Source organism: Aureobasidium melanogenum (assembly GCF_000721775.1).
Source record: "Aureobasidium melanogenum CBS 110374 unplaced genomic scaffold scaffold_22, whole genome shotgun sequence".
In the NCBI taxonomy this organism is placed as follows: domain Eukaryota; kingdom Fungi; phylum Ascomycota; class Dothideomycetes; order Dothideales; family Saccotheciaceae; genus Aureobasidium; species Aureobasidium melanogenum.
In genome coordinates, this window is record NW_024470074.1 from 277,065 (window position 1) to 300,986 (window position 23,922).

Here is a 23,922-nt window from a genome sequence, read left to right on the forward strand (position 1 = left end):
TGAGCTGTTTGCTAATCAGCACACCACGCCGTTGTGGATCGACACCTTCTAGCTTTGTATCTTCTTCTTTCTGTATGCTTTCTACTCAACATGCACTTTTCCCCTTGGTCTCATACCAAACAAATCCTTGCTAAATGATACGATCCATGCAGTCGTGAAGATGAGTAGCAGCAAAGGAGACAACACAATGCTCAATGCCTGATGCACCTTTGCATACGGCAACCCACCACCCCAAAACACAAACAATGCGCCATAGATACCTCTCACCGGTCTCGTGTTCTTCAATCGTTCGAAGAGAGTATTTGCAGAAGGGGGACCGTTGTTAGTAACCTTGTCGAAAACAGAAGGCAACAAGCTTGCATGGTATTTGGTTCGTAGAGCATCATAGTGGTCTTTGTCATAGAGATCCCAGAATTCCGGAGCTGTGTAGTAAGCATGCGCGTACAGGCATTTTAAGCCATCAAGTTGTTTTGTTTTTGCTTCTATGGCGCGGTTGGCGGCAATGAAGTCGGTGCGGTTACGTGGACCTGGACCCCAGACACCCACATTGATTACCCTCAGGCTCTCCTGGGAATAGTGCTTGCCTTTTGGTGTAAGTGGGTAAGGAGCATTTAGTTTCAACGGACACAGCCAGAGTGGATATAAGTTGAAGTTTTCATCGAGATAGTCGATAAAATCTGGTGTCGTGGAATAGGGGAATCCGATATCTTGGACGACGAACTCGTTTGCTAGCCCGGACTTGTGGAGAGCGGTGTACATGGTCTTCGTGTGGATCAAGTCGTCAAGGAGGTAGCGAGTCAGATTGTTGAAAGGTGCAAAGTGGTACTTAAAGGCATAGTAACCTCCCCAGAAAGCCCCTCTGTCGAAGCGGAAAAGGTAGTCTTTGATAGGTACAAATTCAGTATAGGAACTGTTTTGTGAAGAGGGTATCTCGTTGTTTAGAATCGCTTGGGCACGCATGTAGAACCAGGGGTCGGCTCTTGAGAGGTATTTCGAGATCTTACAGCCTGTCGTTGGGGTATTGGCCATACGGCCTGCGATGATTAAGCCACTGGTCTTCGTGAACATGATGCCGTCGAGGTATTGAATCTTGCCGTCAGCCGTGTAGGTTTCGATCGCTCTGACAGCTTCTGGAGCACTTGAAATGGCGTGGTACTCCAGCTCCATAAAGTTACCAGCTTCCACCAGCTGGACCTCGAGCTCGGTGACGACACCCAATGTTCCAAATGAGCCTGCTGTACCGTGATACAGATCAGAGTTCTCAGAGCGAGAAGCACGTACGATCTCTCCATTTCCTAGTACGATCTCGATGCTGTTCACGATGTTGTCGAAAACGCCATGTCTGAACGAGGAACTCTCACCGGAAGTGCCGCTGAACCCTCCACCAACAGTGATATTCTTGAACTCCATGATAACAGGCGCAACAAGCCCATACGGTAACGTGGCATCGACCAATTTCTCCATGGAAACATTGGGCTCGACGATTGCAACTCTTTTCTCAGGATCGATCCGCAGGATCTCGGTGAAATCGCTGGTTGAGATCATCTTGTTGCGATCTTGCTCTTGGCTTCTTGTGCTGCTTGTACTGCCATGGAAGATCCGGAACGGTTCTTTTCTGTCGTAGAAGGATTTGACCTGAGTAGCAACCCGCCTGGTCCGCTGGTCATGAGCCTCGATGGCTGGACTTTTTGCTGACATAGTTCGTAATGTATGTGTAATAAGTCTCAAGACCACTCGTGTTTGACTGTGGTTGCAAGGTTAAGTACTTTCGTTGTGATCTACAACAGAAAGTTCGATGATACCACAACGCAATTGGTGAAAGAACCTTGACATATGATTCCTATACGTGGTTTCCTGTTTTGGTGTCCTTGATGTTACGTCAATACTTCGACTGCCGAAGCTTCCGCGCAGTTTGTAATGGTCGACACCAAAGTGTATGCTCTATAAAGAATCGTATAAAAAGTTGACAAGAGATACTTGATGCACAGAAATTTGCGATGTTTTGCTCGACCTATATAAATGCTCAATTAACCTGGTGGTACGTTGAAATGATGACTGTCGCGTGGGAAACAAGTGCTTGGCGCTTGTTGGTGACTTCTGTTGGACCTTCCTCGACGAACCATTTGCGTCCAACACTGACGGCCACCACCAACACGCATCAGAACTCGTAGGCAAATGAGAAAAGAGTCGTAGACAAGGCTCGCTGAGAGAGGCGCTTCGATATGTACATTGACGCCATCGGCTGCCTAGAAAATCGGGGCTATGGGCGTCCACGCCAGTACGTCTCCCATGTGCTAAAGACTGACAAACTCATGACCAACCCCTCTCTCATCCTCAACTATAGGTGTGCTATGAGCTATGAACATGCACAGTCATCTTTTGGACATGAGTCTGGCCATGGAGATAGTCTAGGATGAGATATTCTCCATGGCAACAACGTTCTTTTGGAAAGTATTGTGCATTTCTACGTGAACATCGCGATAGTGCTCAGGAAACAGGAAGTCGACTGTGTTGTTGTGCACATGGACCAAGTACACATCGTTAGCTGTGCGTAGCACATGCTTCGACCTTTCAAGTCTCTTGAAAAGAACGACTCTAGAAGATATGGTCGATTCAACTACCTCTTCGGCTGGAAGCTCATCTAAAACGAAGTTAGAATACGCAGCTACCTCCACAGACGTCTCATCGAGTTGGATGCAGCCAGAGACATACGAGGTGCCATCCTCAACTGAGCCAATTTCCAGCGATTTGTCGACCTTGAATTCAGATGCGATTGCTCCAAGCAACAATCCTCAAACCGAGGCACCAGGATACTCCGCTGCATCTCTTGTAACCGAAATAACGGCTTTCTCTGACGTCTCGACTGTCAATTCTGATGTGGCATCCGTTCAGTCCATTGCGACTCAAGCAACAGAGGGACTGGACAGGAGAGCAGTTTCTAGTGTCCAGTCGTCGCAACCACAGCCACAATCTTCAGCAACGTGAACGGATTGGACACTGGAGTATCTCGGTTTGACTCTCGAACACCACCAATTCATCGTGGCGTAAATCTCAAACCTTCGCTGTTCTCCAAGCAGAAGTGGTCGCCGATCCGCGCAAAACCATCAACTTCGCAGCTTCGCAGGCATTACTTGCTGCCTTCACCACTATCAGAACCAATAACACGGAAAGTCTAGGCACTCCGGCCTGGGATGTGGCACGTGCATCAGCTATGGAGTGTGGATTGGAGTTGGTGCTCAATGTCTACAACTCTTCGGTCAGGAATAACGTCTTGGTGGAGAATATTGTGTTGAGCGCTTCTGACAAAGTACCCGCGTCCTGGCTTCTGAGGCTAAACGTCGATCAAAGCGGTGTTGACCCGTACAATCTTTCGTTCGATCGAGGAACGCCGGAGTGGAATCCAATATATCACCAGATGTTCCGGTATCGCGACGACTATAGGCTCGACCCTGCTGCCTTACAGACAGATGTAAAGGAAAACTTCACGGTGACTCAAAAAGGCTTAGTCAGTACACTTGGGTTCTTGACATCCTTGATACGACAAGACAATGACAACTGGACAGTGAAAGCAGTACTACAACGAGACCAATCTAAGCTATACACTTATGGCAGTGCTGTTCTCCAACCTCTATTTAACCAAACAAACACAAATGCGACATTCGATGCCATAGCGAGAAGCATGAGCAACGCAATTCGTCACATCGGCAACGAGTCGGTCCCGTGCACAGCACAGCAATGGGTCCGATACTATCACGTTCGTTGGGCTTTTTTTTGGCGTTGCCGTTGTCACTATTCACAAGTAAGTCATAGAAATTCAACCAAATCATGTGAATTCGTACTGATTGGACTCTGGCAGTCGGCAGCATCTTCTTCGCGCTCTCGATACTGGATGCGCATAGATCTGGCGTACCGAGCTGGAAAGCTAACAACACAGCTACCATGTTACATGGACCAGATGAATTGCTTTATCGGGATTTACGCAACAGGAATCATAATCACTCGTTAGGTGCGGCTGGCGAAACACTGGCTAAGCTCGAATTGTTACATGAAGGGTTTGCTCTTACTACTGCTGATGGCCCTATTGCCCGTATCTCTCGACCCACAACACCAGCGAAAGATGAGGAAGAGCATGAGATGAGAAACCTGCAGGTCCCAACCACACCCCAAACCCATGGTTCGATCATCACTCTGGTTGATCCACATAGTTTCGGAGAAGCAAGTGAACAAGGGACAACTCGATCAGTGTCGCCGATTCATAGCGACGTTCAGCTTGATGATCCGAACACACCTCTTACTGTCAGAAGAAGTATTTGAGAAAGTCAGCTGGGTCAGCAGATATATCGACGTGTTTACGTTAGCGAGCGGCATGATTTCAGTACCGAGTTCATCAAACGGGGAGTAAATTGGACTATATTTATCTCGACGAAGATGCAAGTGTGTTATATATCGCTGTAGGAATGCAGAGTACTTTAAGATCTGAAGTGACCTCCATAGAAAGCTCTCCATCTTATGCACTCTCTTGTGAGATATTATAACACCAGAAGCCATTCTGCAGTCTCACATAGATCTTGCACCCCTGAAATCCCTTTCCTGTCGGCTCTCTGAACACATGATCTAATCTCAAAATCGCTCTGCACTTTCACAGCTGATATATTGTCCTGCGTTACCACAAGAGTCAAGGTCTTCGGATAGTGTACTTCACTTGCTTACACGGATAAGTATCTGGCCGAAACTAGACCCATCTGCTTATACATGATCATCCTATCTGTCCGGTGGTTGACTGCTATATCTGCGACAACCAAGTCAGTCGATTCTGGGGGGTATCAGTGGGGTCTTCGCTTGTCTCAGCGCTATTGAATATACTACTGTAGTGCGAGTCATGATTGAGACAAATACTTGAAAGTCAAGGACCATCGCCTCTATTTGTGTAAGACATGTCCGAAAAAGCAGATAGTCAAGCTTGCATCCAATAGTATTCAAAGACAAGTACACACGAGCACCAATAATAGAACACAAGTCTATTTGAGAGGTATCTTTGTATCTCTTCCAGTCCCCCTCTCGTTTGGCGTACTCGTTTGACGTATAGAAGCTACAAGAAACGGGAGGCCTACAAGGAACGCAGCTGCGAATAAAACAATTCTACCGTCTGAACATGCATGAACCTAGAATGGGCAAAGCAAGCACTGAGGATAACAGCCAGAGAGGCTGAGTTTAGGCAACAGTAAAAACGCACTTTGTGCATGAGAAAGGGGGTACATCTATCTGTACAAGCCACACAATTTCACGGTTAGAAGCTGGCAATCGAACGAGCGGTGGGACGATCTATGTAGTCTCAAGAAAACGGGGGACTGTAAAATGTTCGCCGGTATATCTTGCTTGCAACGTTTATGCAGCTGTCTACAAAGGGGTGGGCCTCGAATGGGCAAAGAGTCCGATGGTGAAGCGAAAGTGATAGTAGTGATGGTAATTAAGAATGGCGTTCAAGTGTTATGGATAGATCGCCTATAGCGTTGGAATCATCGAAATTGGATCAACGGAGATGCAACATTATCGATTGGTGGGGCATGGGAAAGCGAGAGTGCGCTCTGCTATTGCTCTTCTATCTGAGACAATAGCTGTGGAGGATGCAAAGATGATCTCAAAGTCAAAAGGATGGTCGCATGATGGTCAGGGTCGTTGATCTTGAAGGAGCAAATTTCATTTGGCTCGAGGCGCTGACATTGATCCATGGCGTACATCACACACGGCGTGCAGGAGATCAGGGTGCTGGTGAGATGGGGATCAGAGGCTATCCTGTCATAGCTAGGGGTAAACACAGAAGATTCACCCAAGCAACGCGGGATGCAGGGGGTCGGCGAGCAGAGCAAGGAGAGAGCTTGAGCTTGGGCCACTCGTTCGGATGCCGGCTCATCGTCGACGGACAGTCGTCGCGTGGGCTGCGTATGATTCTTGGACAGACGATCGCAGGTGAGGATACAGCAGTTTCAATCGCAGCCCTCTGTGACTCTGGCTGTTCCGCCTCGCTAGCTTTGGGATACGCTCTGTAGCTCTCATAAAAAGGCCATGGCTCAAGTGCGTGCTGGGAGTATCGCTGGTGCTGGCGCATCTCCGCACAGCATCAGTCTGAAAGTATTGAGGTAATCGAACAACCGCCTGGCTCTGGTACTGTGTTGCTTGACCTACCTGCTGACAAGAAGGTCTCTTCGACTTGCACAGGCTATCACATCCGTCGCTATCACCCGCTCATACGCTTCCCGGAACCGATTCCATTGCAAAAGCATCACTACCCTATCCAACCGCGACGCCAGATTCATTCCCGCTTACGCCGCTACTGGCACTGCCTCCTGCGTTTGGCGCTGCATATGTTGGCACCGTCTTCTCTTGCACGTTATGCGCGAACAACGAATTGCCGCCCTCATCTCCTATCGTCGTGCAAGATGTCCAACTAAGTGCCGAACTCCAAGTGCCGAGTGGCAGCATTGCGTTGGCTTTGGAAGGTCCTGATGCACCAACGGAACAAGACATGCAACCGGCCCAGACTTTGCAGCGCATTGTAAAACATGAATTACGAGAAGACGGTCCTCACGTTCTGGCCGTCACTGTCACATACCAGGAAACTCGAGATGACATGACGAATAAGCGAACATTCAGAAAACTGTATCAATTTGTCGCGCAGCCTGCACTTGGCGTTAGAACGAAGGTAGGAGACCTCGCAGCCAAGAAGGATACACAAGACGCGCGCAGATTTGTATTAGAAGCCCAACTTGAAAATCTGACCGAGAAATCGGTTGTTTTGGAGAGGGTCTCCATTAGCACGGCTCAGGGCCTGACAGGCAGGAGCCTGAACTGGAACGAGGCTGACGATCGACCGATCTTAAATCCTCAAGATGTTATGCAAGTTGCCTTTACTCTGCAACAAGTACAGGGCGAGCAGCTGGAAGAGAAGAACGGCAGGACAGTCCTCGCGCAACTCCACGTCGACTGGAAGAGCCAAAATGGGGAAATGGGCAGCTTGACCACAGGTTGGCTGGCCAGTAGAGCCAGATGATGACGATGACCCTTGGGTTTGATTGCGCAAAGTCTATTCGCGTCATGCTCGGCGACTTTGATGGATGAGACGTCGGGAGAGGCGTGGTTGACTCAGGTCTCGGAGTGCTACAGCACCTGTCTCAGCAGCCCAGGGTTCATGGCTGGTCGTTGCCGGCTAACCGTGAGACTGAAATAAAACAGAGTCAGGTTCCTTCAGCCCAAATGGGCTAGAGTCTGAGACCGCGGTGATTACACATGGTGAGATCTGTTAAAGCCACACTGAGGCGTATTTCAAAGTGTGGTACAGAATGCTCATCGCGTTTCTGCGTCGAACATGACTGCGGAGATTTTTGTCAAGTTAATGGTTGACTGAGTGGGAGTGGTGCTAGCTTGAAACATGAGGGGCACCCTCCGCAGATCGGTTGTGTTTTTAAAAGGTTCACACCAGCCGAGATTTCACGTGCGCGCATCAGTCATCTGGGTGCAAGGGGTCTTCGGGAGGGGCGCATAACATTAAGCGTACATGACTCTTGTCTCTAATAGAGAGCAGCAAGCATGGAGGCACGACGAGGAGCACAAGGACAGGAGCGAGGAGATTGCGCTGTGCAAAGAATGGAAGTTTGTTATTGCAGATCGCTCGTGCAGCAACAAGTGGAGAGGGAAGGAAGGGTCTGACCGAAATGGGGAAGAGGACCACTTAAAATGCCGTATTCGTAGTCAGCCCGTCCGCTTGGCCTGGCCAAAACACAGGAGAAAACTAAAGTGCTGGACAGGTTCGGGACACGGGCTCGCGACGCGAGGTTACTATACTTGTATCAGGATTTGAGTGCTCAGGTGGAGGGTGTGTAGCAAGAAAAGAAAGGCTCGCTCGCTACAGCGCGCGCGCGCTTAGGAAGTGGGTTGAGAGTCATGGTCGTTGTAGGTGGTCTCTCTTGGACGCGTCTGCAATCTATCAGGAATCGAACACGGCGTCAGGGTTGAGTCGTATCTCTAGCCAAAGGAGTTCCGTTCCAGTGGCCAAGTACGCACAGACAGGCCGAACCCTCCTGTTCCCTTGGCTTGTGCTCTGGAGGCTTGATGGAGGGATTGATGGGCTCAGAATAATTAGTTCTTGTCGTGGACAGCGGGCGGGCAGCATAAACCACCCGGCATTCAGGGAAACCGTCGTGCCTTGCGCTCCCACAACTGCCACACCTGCTCGACCTTTTTTCGAAACGGACACCGTTTGACGGCCTGCAAACCACGTCAAGCGATCGTCAGGAGTTTCGTTCGCCTTTTTGCTCGCAGCCTGGATATTAGCATCTACACTCCGCTTGCTCGCTCCTTTATCTTTTGCCTTTTGCTGTCGCTGTTGCGTTGCTATTGCTGTTGCTGCTGCTTTCACAAGCCACTGCCAGCTTTCCTGCGAGCATCCCAGATTCCCGCTCAACAAAGCTAACCTTAACTTTTCTCCTCACAACAACCGTTGTCCGTCACGAACCATCGCGCACCCCCTGGAATCTGAAGCATCATAGTCACTCCTTTTGGATATTCCGACTTTCCCGCAACACATCCCTTCGATCAATGGAATAATATACCACACCACCACACAACCACAACAACTCAGCATAATTACTTACATATGGCGCCAACGAAGGAATCCACCTCGGTGCCGCTGGCTGATTACTTCTTCATATCCGGCATAGAGTCGACCCAGATCTACGACGAACGCGAACATGCTGCCGCTTCTCCCCCGCCGGTAGACGAGACGATTGAGGAAGACATTGCCCTCGAGACAGACAGTGTCACTTCGCCGAGACCTTCGACACCAGGCTCGCCCAACACAGATAGGACCAAGAGGGGATCTTCACGCTACAGCTGGGAAGCGCGCAAGAGCATTAGCAGTGTCATCGGCCCCAGTGACTTCAAACCATCGCCCAGCAATCGCAGCAGTGCTACCATCAAAGGTCTGCAAACAGAAACGCCTGGCCTCAGCGACGAAGATTTCGAGATCGCACTTCGCAAGTTTGCTTCGGAGAGAGAGAACTTCCTGGAGGAAATACAAGTGCAAGCAGGAGCAGTTGTGCCGCAAACATCGCGAACACCAAAGCCCAGACCGAGAACACTCCGCATCACAAGCTCAGAGGATGCATCAAACAATGCGGCGGCACAGAAGGGTGGAATCAATGGCCTAAGGAGGCGCTTGTCGACTATGAACAGCATGAAGAGACAGCCCTCGGTCTCACTGTCAAGGCAGCGTGAGTATTTTGGCACCTCGACAAGTCAATCGGCTGACCGAACCTCGCTAGCTTCTACACGCACGTCCAAACGCTTGAGTGGCTACAACTCTGTCATCCCTACGCCGAAACCTTTCAAAGCCTCCCCCGACATGCATCCCCTGAAACGACGATACGAACCAGTTCTGCTAGACAGATACCCCCCAAAAGCCCAAGATGACGAGATGAAGCGACGATGCCCTTTTCCCGATTACGTTCCCATGTTTGCCTTTCCAAACGATGTTGTAGTCGTCTCGTCCGATGAGCGACCACGATCCACCTGGCACGGCTTTGCCATGACGACTGGAGACGGCTCTAAGCTGCATGCCATTTGTGTCACGGTATGGATGCCCTTGAACGAGTCAGCATCGGTCGAGCTTGAGCGACAATGCGAGGCATGGCGGAAAGCCAACATGAGCGATGAAGAGAGGGAATTGGCTAGTAGCTTGGGAGAACGCCTGGCGGGAGAAAGAGCAAAACTCTCGAGATTGCTCGCCGAACTGCCTAATGCTGCTCAAGGTTCTGCTGAGAGAGAAACGCTCGATGAGCAGATCAGTGCTGTCGAGGAAAAGATTTCTCTCATGGCCGATCTGCTGCGCCCAGTACGACACGGAGCTGCCTCCAAGATTGAGGGTCTGACCGATGGCGAGAGTGGCTTCTGGATTCCTCGATGCTACGGTGTGCTCGGCAAAGATGGCGCCATGACAAGTTTCTGGAAAGAGTGGCTTAAGGCCATTGTTACACCCATGACAAACGGCGCTGTGCTTCGCGTGCCTCCAAGTTCCCCCAAGATCGGCATGTGGCAGCCGCTCGAACGATACGTTGTGAACTTGTGCGTTGAAGCTCCAAGTCCTATGTCGTCCAGCACCCAGATTGAAGTCGCAATTCGTGAACTGCGCTTGTATGCCAGGAAAGAGGCCGAAAATGAAATCCCTGGCTCACGAAACACCGACATCTACGCTCTTTTCCGAGCACTCTCCTTGAACAACATCATCACCTTGTTCGAGTACGTCTTGTCAGAATCACGCATAATCTTGCTCTCATCGCACACATCTATGCTCCATCTTGCAAGCGCTGCCATTACCAGTCTATTATACCCATTGAAGTGGGCCGGAGTTTTTATCCCTGTTTTGCCAGCACGACTAATCCAGGCTCTCGAAGCCCCCTGCCCTTACATCGTTGGTGTGGAGCGAAGATACGAAAATCTTGAGTTCCCTGATGACGATTTTGTCCTCGTGGATTTGGATCAGGACATCATCGAAAGCACGGCCAGACCAACGCTCCTGCCTCGTCAACAACGCAGGAAGCTCATCGCTTCGTTGCAGGTAGTCGCACCCCATCACACACGCTACGGCGTGCCCGTGGGTCCTCCCTCGTATGCCATTGAGACATTCCCGAACGACGCCTTCGCTTCAGAGAACCCTCAGATTTACAGTCAAAGAGCCGTTCCCTCAAGTCTGGCATCTTTGGTTGGTGCAAACTCTGCTGCTTTTTCGGAAATTCAAGTGCCTACGCAAAACCGCGCCATTGTCCTTAACGCCTTCCTCAACTTCAGAACTACTTCGCGAGGAAGCGACCGCCCATCAACAAGCTCAACCACAAGAGAAGACCGCCGATCCTCATCTACCCGATCTCCGCCATCTCCCACCATTCCATCCCCATTGTCGCAGACCTTCCCCACAACGCCTGTCTCTAGGAATGATTCGGGCTATAGCATGCAGACTTCGCTGCGTGAGAAGCGTTCTGCACATTTCGATGTAGCGAGCAGGCGCAACTCTTCCTTCGGTTTCGATCGTATGGCAAACCTCCGAAGACCCAGTGCCGCTAACAGCACTCAACCCTTCATCAGCCATAACAGCAGCATGTCAACATCGACTCTAGCGAACTCTGCTGGGTACGCACCATCAGTCTATGCACCTTCTACTCTCGCCGCTTCTACCATCATGCCAGCCGCAATTCAACCTTCTTGTCCACGAGACACCGAAACTACCAAATGGGTTGAGGGTCATTGCTTGGTCTGGCGTCCACGCGAAGACAAGATGTACTGCAGCATTTGCGACGAGAAATGCGAGGATGGCGTCTATCGCTGTGGTGGATGCAACACCAACGTACACCCACGCTGTCTTCACCAGATCTCGGTCGTCTGTCCCCTCGCATTCCGCCCTGAGGCTGTACGTGCTGTGTTCGTCCGCTGCTTTGCCTCGCTGCTCTACACTTACCGTCGCTTCATGCATCCTGCTTCGGGTGAGCGCAGAAAAGCAGGCATGGTGTATCACTTCAACATGGATCAATTCATCCGCAGTGTACCCGGCGAGGCGACTGAATACATTACTATGATGCGCGAAACGCAGATGTTCAATGAATTCATACACGAGCGCGAATCCACTCGTGCCGAGAATCCGTCCATCAAGCTGTTCGACGAAATCATCCTCGCCAAGCGGAACAGGGGTCGTGGCTCCATCTTCTCCAAGCACAACACCTCTTGGTTGTTCGACACTTCAGAACACTTGTGGCGTTCCGCCTCGACTGCAGCACCAAACTCTCGTTTCCCTGGTGACTATCGCCAGGTCGTTAGTAGAATCCCGGCGAAGCTGGACACCACACTCATGAAGGAGCCCAGAGCAGTACAAGGTCTGCCTCGCCCACAGACACGCACAAAGCGCAAGCCTATACCTTCCATGATGGGTCTGAGCGTTGACGAAGAAACCACTGCATGATACCTCGATTGGAACCGATCTACCCACCCTTCACTGCCTGCAACTCATTCTTGCATATGCTGTCCTTTTGCATTTTCTGTTTTTTGAACCTTTCTCCGATTACGCTCGCTTTACTCAACACAGCCAACTTGAACGCCAGACTCGTTATACCCCAATACCCCATCCTTCTTCCTCGTAGCTACGCTCTTGCTTCGATGCCTTGTGGCTTGCCGTACTATACCCCCTCTTCTCTCCGCCTTTTATTTGCATCTTGCAGTTGTTCTCACGCCTTTCATCCCGTTCCTGGTCTTTTCACATCAGGATCGACCCCCTTCTTCAGTCGACATGTCCATTTGGATAGGACATTGGTCTTTGGTCTTTGGATTTTCTCTTTTCTCTCTAGCGATTGAGCGATGTGTGGAGTTTTTTGTTGTTTCGACGATGTATTAGAGATCTTCTTTTTCCGAAGCAAAAAAGAAAGATTTTAGAAATTCAGAAATCACAAATTTTTAATGTTGCATCGCATTGCGGTCCTTGTCTCTTTTCGAATCTCTGCTACTTACTCCGCTGTGATCTCTGTGTGGTATTGAGCTTTTTGTCGACTCTGTCTGCACTTGCTTGTAAGTGATGCTTATTACTGACACTCAAAACGTCTTGAGAAACCTCTTTGCTGTTTACCTTCGTTGACCTCAAGTATCTACTCTCAAACCTCTCTGAAGCCATATCCACCCAACACCTTAATTGTACACATTGTCTGTGGCTCTCTTATGCCAATGTTCATCTGAGCATAGTCTACACCTTGTATCGACTTCACTTCTTTCCGAGAGTTTTTAGCGCATCGTTACGTTTGTATCTATTGACACTGTTGCGATGTTCAACAGAGAATAGGCAGCACACCAGGACCTTTGATGATAGATAAGGAAAAGGTCGTTGGTGATATGAGCAGGGTGATGCCTGCAGCGATATCTTCTGGCGACCGAGAGTGGCAACTCAAGATTCAAACAAGAGTAATAATCTTGCGAAATGCAACATCTTCTCTGATCACTGTCAAGCTCATGTTGAGAGTGTATAGTGTGATGTCTTCATGTTGGCATGACATCACGTCCCAGCTGTGTCTCGATACTGAGATGCACCTGCCCGACAACGTCCCTTCCTTTCCAAGCGCGCTACCAAGCAACAACGAAATATTAACAGCCAAGCAACAGGGACTCAATAGAGAAAGTTGCAAATCACAACTGTAATAATCAATTGATAAGATGTATTGCAATTTCTAGACCGAATGTGATTCCAGGCCTTCCCTATGAAGAACCTAGAGATCTTTGTCCTCCTCTTGCCCCTTAGTGAAACAAACGCCACGGCTATGCTGGAAATGGGAGGAGTGGTTATGTATATGCAGTTCTTGCAGGCAAAGGACAGGAAAGAACGAACCCGCTAAACCCCAGGGACGCCTTGTGTATGCAGATAACAAACAAAAATGTAGAAAAAAGAAAATGTATGGTTGGTCAAGGAGTGAAGACGACACCCGAAAGATGTCTTGTTTGTGAGTGGCGTATGTTCACTCATCTTCCTCCACAAACGGATCGCAATAGTCCAGCGCCGAATCAGAAAACTTCTAGTTTCCTCCAACACCAGCATTGCTACCGGAGCTGGTCGTACGTCGACCGCGCGATGGCCTGACATTACCTATACTCGCGGACGGCGCAGAAAGCTGATGATGGTGACCGAACCGACTGGGCGTTCTAGTATGACCGTGTGCAGGAGGAGCAGCACTCTTTGGGGTCAGGTTTTCGCTTCTGTCGTTACTACTCAGACCACTGCGAGAGCCAGGACGCGAGGTTCGGCCTTCGGCAGTAACGAGGCTGAGGCGCGCGCCAGAGGTGCCTCGTGAGTGGTTGGTACGGGGCAGGCGAGACTTGGAAACAAGGTTATTAATGTTGTTGGTGCCAGGACGGTCGATAGCGACGAGTCCGGGAACAGGAGGGATAGCTGTTGGCGACGCTAGAAATCCGGATGCGCTCCAACCTGTTGATGATCCACCAGAACCTCCGTCACGACTGATGGGACGATATGGTGACGCCATGCCGGTAGCACCGCGTGAAAAGGGCCGTTGTAAGTCCGCCGTAGGATCGAAGTAGCTGCTTATACGACCTGGCATGCGATCGGTCGTTGGTGTAGGAGGGAGAGAATTGCCAGTAGGTACCATCGTGGATGAGCTTGAACGACGAAGTTGACGACGACTGTTGACTTCGCCAACACGAGCATTGTGAACAGCCCGTGAGACGTGTAATTCAGATGACTTGATCAGATCCGATGCCATCTCGCGTACCAGAATGGCCGGGTCGTGCTTAGCAGTCTCGGCGATGATGGGGTGTAATCCGAATGTGTGAATGAGTGCGCCGTCTTCGTCACTAGAGTCGCAGATACTGCGGATGATTCTTAGCAAGTTGAGACGAACCAAAGCTTTCTTCGTGCGAAGCTTTTGAGCCGTGCGTAGGAAAAGATCTGGATGAATGAGAGAGCTGGCGATGGGAGGACTGAGGCGCAGAAGCTTCTGCAGAGGCTCAAGGAAATTTTCGAAGCTGTCAGCTTTGCTATGGTTGAAGCAATTGATAATTGCCTGAGAAAAGCTGTCATCTTTAAGGAGGTGTTCTTCTACCTTAGCGGTCTCTTCTTGTAACCTGAGTATTGTTAGTGAAAATTGTAGGCCACTCTAGAATTTGCATCACTTACCAGACGAAAATGGCATCCAAAGCTGTGACTTGCCAATATTGATCTGCAAGCAGACTGACGTAGAATTGCAGTCCCTTGTTCTGCCACAGTATCTTTCTTCCAACCTTGCCAGAGTGTGCCATATCACACAAGATGGGCAATGCAAACTCCTTCAGTGGGCGCTCGGTCTTAACGATTCGCTGCAGGAGAGGGATGACACCATTCAATGCGGCGTCTTCTTGTCTTGTCTTGCTCAACCTGCAAAGGTTGTACATGATGTTCAAAACCTGGTTGGAGATTTCGCGGAAGTGAGGGACCTTCATGCTAGCATTGAGCAGATCAGTCAAGACCTCGATGGCATTTGAGTTTTGCAAAGCGTCGAGTGTGGTTGCAAGCATGGACAAATTCTTGATGAACTTGAGCATGGTGATCTGATGCTGAGGTGACATGCGTTTCAAGTCCTTCAACACACGCTTCAAGACCATACGATCAGCGACAGCCTCTTTGACATGGTTTTCGGCCTGCGAGAACAAGACAAAGATGTTGACAATGCGTCCCTCAACAAGCTCGGCAAGCTCACCCTCTTCTTCCAATACTCGGTTGAGCACCAGAGATAGCGGGTACAAGACTGAGCTGCGCGAAAAGATTCGACAGAAATCGTTCTTCGGTGTTGGGCCTTGCAGTTCAAACACGCTCCAGACACCATTGACTCCAATCAAAACAAGGTCTCTCTCTGCCTCGTAGTCCTCCTCAAGGAATTCGACTAGGACATTCAAGCCACCACAACTGACGAACATCTGCAGAGTGAGCGTGCTGGTCTGATACATCTGTCTCACGAAGGCCGCAGCTTCCAGTCTGATGTCGCTGCTGTATCTCTTTTGCGCGAATCGTGTGATGATTGGGATGCCGCCAACAAAACACAGATTCTCTTGGATCTCGACATTGTCCATGATGATCAGATTGACAATTTGCAGTAGCCTGAGGATGGTTGTCGGACGGTTACATGTCTCCAAGATTTCCAGAATGGGCAACATGCCGTGGGAAGACATGACTACGGTCTTGACCTCAGGAGATTCCCACAGTACTTGAAACAGTTGATCCACAATATCTTGCAGATAATCTTCAGGTTGAGAGACCTTGAGCGATCCGACAAGTCCCTCAACGAGCGTGACCAGACGAGCAAATTTGTCTCGAGCAATATTGGTCTCCAAGTCCATCTCGTCAAAGCCTTCTTCGAGTTGTGCGAACGGGTCATCCTCGTCTTCTTCGTCTCCAAGCCATGAGTTAGTTGATAGCTTTGAGTTGAGCATGAGCGTGCCGATTTCAGATCCACTCTCGCTCTCAGGTTGCGGTATTTGCTGTCCATCTTCTTTGCCAAATATGTCCGAAAAGTCTTCGTCCTCAGGGTCCTCGGCATACTTTTGTATCTCCACTTCAGAACGTGTTCTGCGCATAGCAGCAGCATCATGAATCTGAGGGGATGGTCGGCGCATGTTACCCATGCGTGAACTTGGTCGGGGCAAGCTCTTGAGGTCTGAGGGGTGGAACAATTTCGACGCGAACGAGTCGTCACTTCGCACAGTGAGTGCCGCAAGCTTTTGACGGAAGGCCGAGTCATTGTCCGGTCCAAGCAGGTCAGAATAATCTTCAGTAGAGTTTTCTCGGTACATTAGTGATGGGCGCACTGGAGCTTCTGTGGGTTTCGGCTCGGATTTTGTGGATTTGTGCGCTGGTCGAAGGATCTGTGTTCGTGATGAGCTGTCTTTATCGGTTTTTTCCAGGGACTTTTGTGCATGTCGTAGCGTGTGGGGTCCTGGGTTTCTTGTAGGCGCGGTATGCTTCATATCAAAGGTGTTGGCTCTCGGTGGGAAGAAGGGTCGCACGGTCTCCATTGGATCGCCCCGGATCACTTCCATCGGACTTCTCACTGTAAGATCTCCTTCGAAGTTGTCGTCCCAATTGTCCCCCTCTTCCTCCTCGGCGTTGATATCGAAAGTGGCATACTGCTTTAGTTTGTCTGACGATAACATGCCGGCAAAGTTGTCGTGAGGTTTCAGATGCGGCAGCTGCAAAGCAGCATTGCCGATGGAAGTCGCAAAGTCATCATCCCAATTGTCTTTGGCGTCGTTTTCAGGTGATTGATATGGTTTGGTGTCGTTTGCTCTATGTACCAAAGCCAAGCCGCTTTTGTTGATGCCGGGTGTCCTTAGATGTGTACCAACATCGGGTCTTGGAGGCACGGGGCTCAAAGAGAGTGGTCTGGATGAGGAGCGCCTCGAGGATGTATTTTGTGGCGATTTGAGTGCTTCGTTCCACTGTTGGACACTCTTTACAGCTTCGTCGTACTGTGTTGGTTTTGCGACGGGTTGATCGGAGCGTCTCCCACTGAGAATCCAGGGGTGTTTTAATAGTTTCTTGGCTGTGACTCTGAGGTTAGGATCTTTTTGGAAACACTGCATGAGGAAGTCGCGAACGGCCTGCATGATGTCAGCAAGATTTACACAGAGCAGCAAAGATTATTCAATACCGGCGAAGCTCCTTCGGGTAGCGGTGGATGGTCATCGTTGACGATGCGGAACAAGGCAGGCATAGGTTGCAACTTGTGGTATGGGGGCCTTCCATCGAGCAGCTCAATGACAGTACATCCAAGACTCCAAATATCTGAAGCAGTGGTAGCACCAGACAGCTCGATGACCTCGGGAGCCATCCAATAAGGTGTACCGACTACACTACTCTCATGCAGACCAGTATCCTTCCTCGTCGCAACACCAAAATCTGCCAACTTGACCAAACCTTCTTTGGTGGTGAGGATGTTCGCTCCCTTGATGTCTCGGTGGATAACACCCTGCTCGTGAAGGTATAGCAGACCATTAAGAACTTGCGTCATGTATAGGGCAACAAGGTTCTCAGGAAACTTGCCGAAGTTCTTGCAGATAGAATGCAACGAACCATTTTCGCAATATCTGAGCGGGTAAGCAAGAGGTTGGCAGTAATAGTAAGTGGATGGCGTACTCAAGAATGATGTACAGTGATTCAGTCGACTTGACAAAGCCATTGTACTTTACGATATTTGGGTGGTTAAGGTTCTTGAGCAGATCAATTTCCATCTGCAGGCTTAAGTCAACACCTGTGGCTGAAGGTAAGCATATAGGTCGGGATTATAACGATACCATGATAGCGCGAGACTGGCCTTTTGGCAGATCTGCCAATTTGACTTGCTTGATAGCGACAGTTTCACCCGTACCCCAGTTCAAGGCGCGGTATACACTGCCAAAGGCACCCTTGCCGAGACAGTCACCCAGTTGCTGCGAGCTTCTGTCAGCTCTGTGGCCGAACACTATGTTTCAAGCGTGGCAGATTTTGTCTTACGTAGTCTTTCAGGCCGGTAACCTCACCAGCAGCCCTTTGTACAGTCCCATCTTTTGGCATCTTCTCCCAACTCGGCTGTCTAGCCTGACCGGGCGGCTTGAGAGAGGATTGCGGTTGGTAGCTGGCTCGTCGTTCGAGGGCGGATGTGAATCGTTCGCTGCCGCTGTCGGACTCGACCGAGGACCTGGGAGGGCCATAGGCCGACTGAGGGCGCTGGGCAATGGCCGGCATGGCGGCGAGCGTGTCTAGTTGAGGTGTGTGTGCAATGTTTCGACCGTGGGTGTCAGGAGAGGTGGGGGTTGGGCGTCAGGCACGGGATCAGATGCGTCTCGAGTGTGCACTTGTTCGAGGTGCGCGACAGCGATGGCGGCGACAAAGCTGAATTGCTTCTTGACTTCATTCCAGCCAGACGTGCGGATGAGCTAGAACAGTGGCAGTCGTCACAGCCGGGATTGGACGCAAAAAGCAGTTCAGCGTATCTGGTCGGGCACGGCGTTCCACTCTCGCATCGACAGGTGTATGTGGGCACGGGGCACGAGGGTATCCAGACCGAGCATCCGGGAGATTGAGATGAAGTCACTAGCGATGGCGAAAGGGTGTGTTATTGAACCATCTGAGACACAGTAATCCCATGCCACGCAGGTCCACGAGGCGTTGCCCTGATCCGATCCAAAGCGAGACGACAACCTTCGCGGCCGAACGTTTGAAACGGGCGGGGGGATTGATTGCCTTCCAAACTTTCAACCCGCTTTCCAAACACACCTTTTACCCCGTGAGCCAGAGCTTGTGACTTCCAACTTAATCAATCGTCCTCCGACTACGTAGAGAGAAGAATTCACGATATGAAAAGGCACAGTATCTTTCTGAATCATAGCCATGTCTACAGAGAGTCTAGCACTCGTTGCTTCTCCGTGGACACTACTCTGATTCTTGGTAGTGTTGCGCATTTTTACAGCTACACGCGTTATAGATTTTAGCATACGGAGAGGCATTTGACATTGCCTAATAATTTCTGTGCATTCTGATGGCTACTTTTTGATTCTCAAGCTGCTATTAAAAGCTGCTTCCATGCTGTTGAATGCTTCCATCTCTCAATAGCTTGACATGCCCATGGCTGCGTTTCAAGGGTCATCATCATTTCGTTGTCGTTAACGTTGTCGTTGTAGGTACTGTTCTCCTTATCTAGCCTCATGACCACTCTTGCCACAAGGCCCACGGTACTTGTTTAACGTCCGGCCAGCATGTTAAGGACGCCTCCATCAATAGCAATCACTTCGCCATTGATGTAAGTGTTCTTTGCAAGTAGCAATGCGAGCATGCCCATTTCTTCGTCACGTCCGCCGCGCATCTGAGGCACATGGCCCTTGTCAGCGACCTTCTCAGGAGGCAGATCGCTCTTCTGTCTGTCGTCGGAGCTCTTGGCTGTCATTTCGCTGGGGAAGTATCCAGGAGCAATGCTGTTGACTCTAACGCCGACCTTCATGAATTCGGCAGACATCAGCTTGGTCAGATGCACTGTTGCACCCTTGGCTGCGTTGTAGCTGTGGAAAATGGTGATCAGCTTGTATCCTAGCATCGGAAAGAGTTTTGACGTACGCGAAGTGTCCTTGAGCGTGACGCATGATACCGCTCATACTCGAAGTGGTGATAACGGATGCGCTGAACTTCTCTCCAGAACCCTTAGGCTCGACAGCAGCCTGCAGCAAAGGCAAGAAGGCGACGGTGGTAAAGTAGACCGATGTGACATCGGTAGAGTATGTGTCGTTCCACTCCTCGACAGACTCACCCTGCCACAGCTTGTCCTTGAGCTCTCCAGCATCCTCCTTGTCAGGCTCTGCCTTAGGTCCAGGAACACCAGCATTGGCGACTATAACACCCCGTTAGACTCGGCAAGCTTATATCACGAAACGAAACCTACCAAGCAGGTGGATACACTTCTCCTTCTCCTCGATCTGCTTGACCAGTTTCTCAAGATCGGCCTTCTTGGTAACATCGATATCTCCAATACTGGTCGCGTGATCAGTAATGTCTTCGTGATAAATCTTGCTGGAATAGGACATACGGGATGATCTCTCCGTGATCAGGTTCGTGCTCCTTGCTGGCAGTCTGGAGCTTCTCGAGGTCTTTGATACATGTCAGCATTGGTTGGTTTGCGTCATTGTTGTGGATGACACTTACTTCTGCCGACGACATAGACCTTTGCGCCTAGTGGGAGTCAGTCAAGCCTTTGGACGTTGCGCAGGAATATCGTACCATTTGCAGTAAGAGCCTGAGTAATCATCAAACCAATGCCTGAGCCACCTCCGGTCACGACAGCCACTTGGCCCTTCATGCTGAAGAGCTTGTGGGCATGAAAGTGGTGAGTCTCAGCCATCTTGTGTGTGCTTTGAAGTGTAGTCGTAGAACAAATTGATGTATTATTCTGTTGGGCAAATGCAAACCGTCGATCGCAGGTATATCAAAGACAAAAGGGTCTGAAATGTGTTTCTTGAAGGTTGAGAGAGCTGTTCATGCAAAAACAGTAATAGCTGTCCCACGTTGATGATCAGCAGTGACGTAGACCTAAACTCACAGCGATCAGCATCATGCATGCATACGTCCTCGGCTGCGCTTGCCTTTTTACGCAAAAGTCATGTGCTGTGGTCCTTGATCTTTCTTACGATGCATTGGTTTTGTATTGCTAAGAATGAAGTGGTATCTGATTCAGCTTTTTGCTGTGATGGAAAATTAAGGACAAGAGGAATATAGAAAAGAGCTTCGCTGCTGTTCAGAATAACAAATCTGGATTGCTAAAGAAAGCATCCATACGTCCCGCGTCGCTTTTGTTGTCAAGGGCCTGCCTCTATTCGGACTCTTTTCATCCGCTGGCATTCTATCCAAGTCTCTTTTTGAGTCCTTGCTGTGGTCTGATCAGGGCCCTCATCGTCCCTTATAGTCCGTGAAAAGACTAGTCTTCGCAGGGCACCTCATCGTGCCCAGCTTGTGCCTAGTGAGTGGTTGACTTGGTTGTGATCATCACTGGCTGTTCTTCAGTTGTGGCTCCATGTGTCGCCTGCGTATACAATCTTCAACCTCTCAGTCAATCTTCCAGTGACTTGTGAGGCTACTGTCGTCATGGCCCTTGCCCAGGTATAACTCGACTGCGTAGAGTGCCATGGTACCAGCTAAGTTTGCCCACCTCCAGACGTTGCTGCCTGCATCTCCACCTTGACTGGTCCACCATTCTCCAGGATGATCGGCAGAAGCCGAAGCAAAATGTTGCATCAAGAGACTGGTGTATACAGCAATCAGGATACTTGGGCTGAAATAGCTGAGGAATCCGAGGACCTGACCGACGCCATCGCTGTCTTCCAGAGATGGCTCTTGTGAAAGCGCACGAGCTCCAGATTCGCGCACAGCCGGGATGATACGGGCAGAGGCGTACATAACGAAGAGGCGGTAAGCCAGCGAGATGATGACGGAGGGGGTGATTGTCATGATGGCTGCGAACAGAAAATTGAAAGACGTGTGAATGGTAGACGGCAGAGTAGAAAGGGCGTGCATCAAAGTTGAGTAGGATGCCATGATGATCGGAGGCAATGGAGGGAAATCCGGCTCGGCAGGAACTGCAACGGGCTGTGACGGATTCGAGGGTTGGTAGTCGGTAAAGATCTGGTAGATGCACAGAGTGATATAGGCAAACTGGTAATAGTCAGTATGCTAGACGGGGAAGAGAAAGATGGACTGTGACTTACAAGCAGCGAGCTTTCGACAGGATTACCCTTACCGCTGCCGATTCCCCAAACACACAGGAAGAAGGCACAGGTGATAGCAACGCCGATCAGGATAGCATCGACATTACCGAGCTCCGGGAAAGTGGTGATTCTCCAAAGGAAGTAGACCGAGCTTGATATAATCGAGGCAGAAGTGATCAGCAGTCCAATCATCCAACCATCACCTCCTTCACGGTTCACCAGATATCTTGTGATTTGACCTGCAGCCTGAATGACGAGCAGACTGCAGAAGCCTTCGCTCAACTGGAAGACGGGCGTCGACCAGCGCAGTAGTTTGTCCCAGCCGCCGATGGTGAGAGACTGCACCAGGCCGTCACTACCAAAGACCCATGCATAGAATGTATCGTGCTGCGCTCTCTTTCCACTGAATGTCTTTTCCACCCATGCGCTCGCGTCCGAGTCGATCGAAAACTTGTTGAGACTCCAGATCATTAGGGTCGGAATGACGATCCACTGCGAGGCAGCGATGATGTTGACGAGGGCATAGCGGAGTCTGGAGCTATCGGGCGTAGCAAGTCGTAGCGCAGAGTAGAAGAAGTAGAAGGCGCTCAGCGAGAGGGAAAAGGCGAGGCCGCAGGTTCGGCCACCGACATCAAAGGCCAGCGGGATGGTGAAAACGACGCTGAACAAAAACAGGAGCGCCGACAGGATGCGCGTGATGTACCACATGGGCGCGTCCAGGCCACACGCTCAACCAGCGTGTATGGGGGTCCGGAAGGGTCGGAGAAGACTCGAAGGAGATGTTGTGACCAAGCAGCGCATACAAAGTGGTGGCTTGAACTCTTTCTGCCGCCGGATGCCTCTGACCGCCCTTTGCGTCCTGACAGGCTGTCTGAGTTCTGGACTGACTTCGCCTGTTTCGTCCGGGGTTGTCTGCTCGGCGCGTGCGCGACGACCTGGAGTTCTGGAAGGCCGTGTGGAAGAAATGTATTTATTCCTGTCGCAGTCGGCTGGCGTCAACAAGAGCAGCACTTTTGTCTGAGCTTCGGGGCACGTTGTCCTCTTCCTGTCGCGTGCTGTCGTCTAAATTGCCTTCTCCACCCAATGACCCTGTTCGATTTCCTCAAGACCTTTCTGAATCTTGAAAGGCCGTCGACTTGTTGCTCTCGTCGCTTTGTTCGTCAGAAACTTGTTGTTTCCATCGGAGAGAGTCTGCAGTGCATGCAAAAGACTCCACGAGACGACAGAGAAATTGCGGAAGGAGCTGTCCTCTGCCGACTCTTGCATCCCGCGCCGAGACCAGCAAAGCCACCACCCGAAATGCTCGATGATACAATAATTGGTTGCAGTCTACCGCAAATCCTGTTTCTCAACCTCTCATGTGCCCAAGCCCGTCACAATTATGAGATTGCCGCTCTGCTGTCATAAGCCGTAGGGAAATCACAAGCTATTGGGATGCGCAGGACCATTCTAGATGAAGTGTGACCATGCCAATAGCATAAATAGGGAGTTTGGAAGAAGACGGTGCGGTTGTTCTCCTTCGCGTCACGCGTTTAGTCGGAATTCAGAATGAGTTTTCCAGGTAAGATCGCGACGAGAAGCCTTTACGGGCAGGAATCCTATTTGCGCCAAAGTCGGTTGCTCCAGACTGGGAACTGAGTGATGTATGAGCTGCTGAAATGCACGATATTGTTCGGCTCGGGGGCCTGTCCAGAGAGAGGCGTCATATGAATGACTCTCAATGGACGCTATTCGCTGTTCGAAAGTACTGTGTATTGTTATAGATATACTTCAAGGGTATTTCACATGGGGAGCTTAATATACACAACCTATCTATCATACAGTCATACTTTTGATCCTGACCGAAAACGATTACTCGTCCTCCTCCGCATCTTCCACAGTAGCAGCGAACTCATTTCCAGGAGCAGCCTCGACCTCAGGCTCAGGCCCACCAATAGAAATCAACCTCTGCTGCAACTCCATCAAGCGCTGTGTGCGTTGAACAATAACCTCTTCAGGAACACCACTTTCAGCGATACGGCGTTCAATTTCTTCTTCGTTGGGTTGAGGGCGTTCTTCGCCTTCACCTGTAGGATTGAACCATGGGAATAGTTCGGAGAAGAAACGGTAGAGGCCTTGGAGTTCGCGGAG

At 50.2% G+C, this 23,922-nt stretch overlaps 8 protein-coding genes across 8 annotated transcripts; 4 read left to right on the forward strand and 4 right to left on the reverse strand.

Annotated features, from left to right (window-relative positions):
* Nucleotides 1-81: 81 nt before the first annotated feature.
* M437DRAFT_77757 (FAD binding domain-containing protein) lies at nt 82-1,698 on the reverse strand (the record flags this gene model as incomplete). Its single annotated transcript, XM_041026872.1, has 1 exon — nt 82-1,698. One exon carries the CDS (start codon nt 1,696-1,698, stop codon nt 82-84), a length of 1,617 nt encoding a protein of 538 aa, XP_040877014.1.
* Nucleotides 1,699-2,222: 524 nt separating this feature from the next.
* Nucleotides 2,223-2,985, forward strand: M437DRAFT_68611 (uncharacterized protein; the record flags this gene model as incomplete). Its single annotated transcript, XM_041025140.1, has 2 exons — nt 2,223-2,278; nt 2,577-2,985. The coding sequence occupies 2 exons, from the start codon at nt 2,223-2,225 to the stop codon at nt 2,983-2,985; spliced, it is 465 nt and encodes a 154-aa protein (XP_040877015.1).
* A 750-nt stretch (nt 2,986-3,735) lies between these two features.
* Nucleotides 3,736-4,314, forward strand: M437DRAFT_68612 (uncharacterized protein; the record flags this gene model as incomplete). Its single annotated transcript, XM_041025141.1, has 2 exons — nt 3,736-3,799; nt 3,857-4,314. 2 exons carry the CDS (start codon nt 3,736-3,738, stop codon nt 4,312-4,314), a joined length of 522 nt encoding a protein of 173 aa, XP_040877016.1.
* A 1,749-nt stretch (nt 4,315-6,063) lies between these two features.
* On the forward strand, nt 6,064-7,048 carry M437DRAFT_68613 (uncharacterized protein; the record flags this gene model as incomplete). Its single annotated transcript, XM_041025142.1, has 2 exons — nt 6,064-6,137; nt 6,217-7,048. 2 exons carry the CDS (start codon nt 6,064-6,066, stop codon nt 7,046-7,048), a joined length of 906 nt encoding a protein of 301 aa, XP_040877017.1.
* Nucleotides 7,049-8,650: 1,602 nt separating this feature from the next.
* Nucleotides 8,651-12,001, forward strand: M437DRAFT_77759 (DENN-domain-containing protein; the record flags this gene model as incomplete). Its single annotated transcript, XM_041026873.1, has 2 exons — nt 8,651-9,266; nt 9,318-12,001. The coding sequence occupies 2 exons, from the start codon at nt 8,651-8,653 to the stop codon at nt 11,999-12,001; spliced, it is 3,300 nt and encodes a 1,099-aa protein (XP_040877018.1).
* Nucleotides 12,002-13,988: 1,987 nt separating this feature from the next.
* On the reverse strand, nt 13,989-18,133 carry M437DRAFT_8980 (uncharacterized protein; the record flags this gene model as incomplete). Its single annotated transcript, XM_041029061.1, has 7 exons — nt 13,989-14,658; nt 14,711-16,473; nt 16,573-17,166; nt 17,217-17,652; nt 17,702-17,796; nt 17,860-17,994; nt 18,059-18,133. Coding segments are annotated over 7 exons (3,768 nt in total), but the record flags the coding sequence as incomplete, so codon positions are not given.
* A 1,150-nt stretch (nt 18,134-19,283) lies between these two features.
* M437DRAFT_68616 (NAD(P)-binding protein) lies at nt 19,284-20,432 on the reverse strand (the record flags this gene model as incomplete). Its single annotated transcript, XM_041025143.1, has 6 exons — nt 19,284-19,599; nt 19,655-19,925; nt 19,977-20,065; nt 20,121-20,181; nt 20,237-20,263; nt 20,312-20,432. 6 exons carry the CDS (start codon nt 20,430-20,432, stop codon nt 19,284-19,286), a joined length of 885 nt encoding a protein of 294 aa, XP_040877020.1.
* Nucleotides 20,433-21,133: 701 nt separating this feature from the next.
* Nucleotides 21,134-22,500, reverse strand: M437DRAFT_55432 (ICE2-domain-containing protein; the record flags this gene model as incomplete). Its single annotated transcript, XM_041022870.1, has 2 exons — nt 21,134-21,739; nt 21,793-22,500. The coding sequence occupies 2 exons, from the start codon at nt 22,498-22,500 to the stop codon at nt 21,134-21,136; spliced, it is 1,314 nt and encodes a 437-aa protein (XP_040877021.1).
* Nucleotides 22,501-23,922: the final 1,422 nt, after the last annotated feature.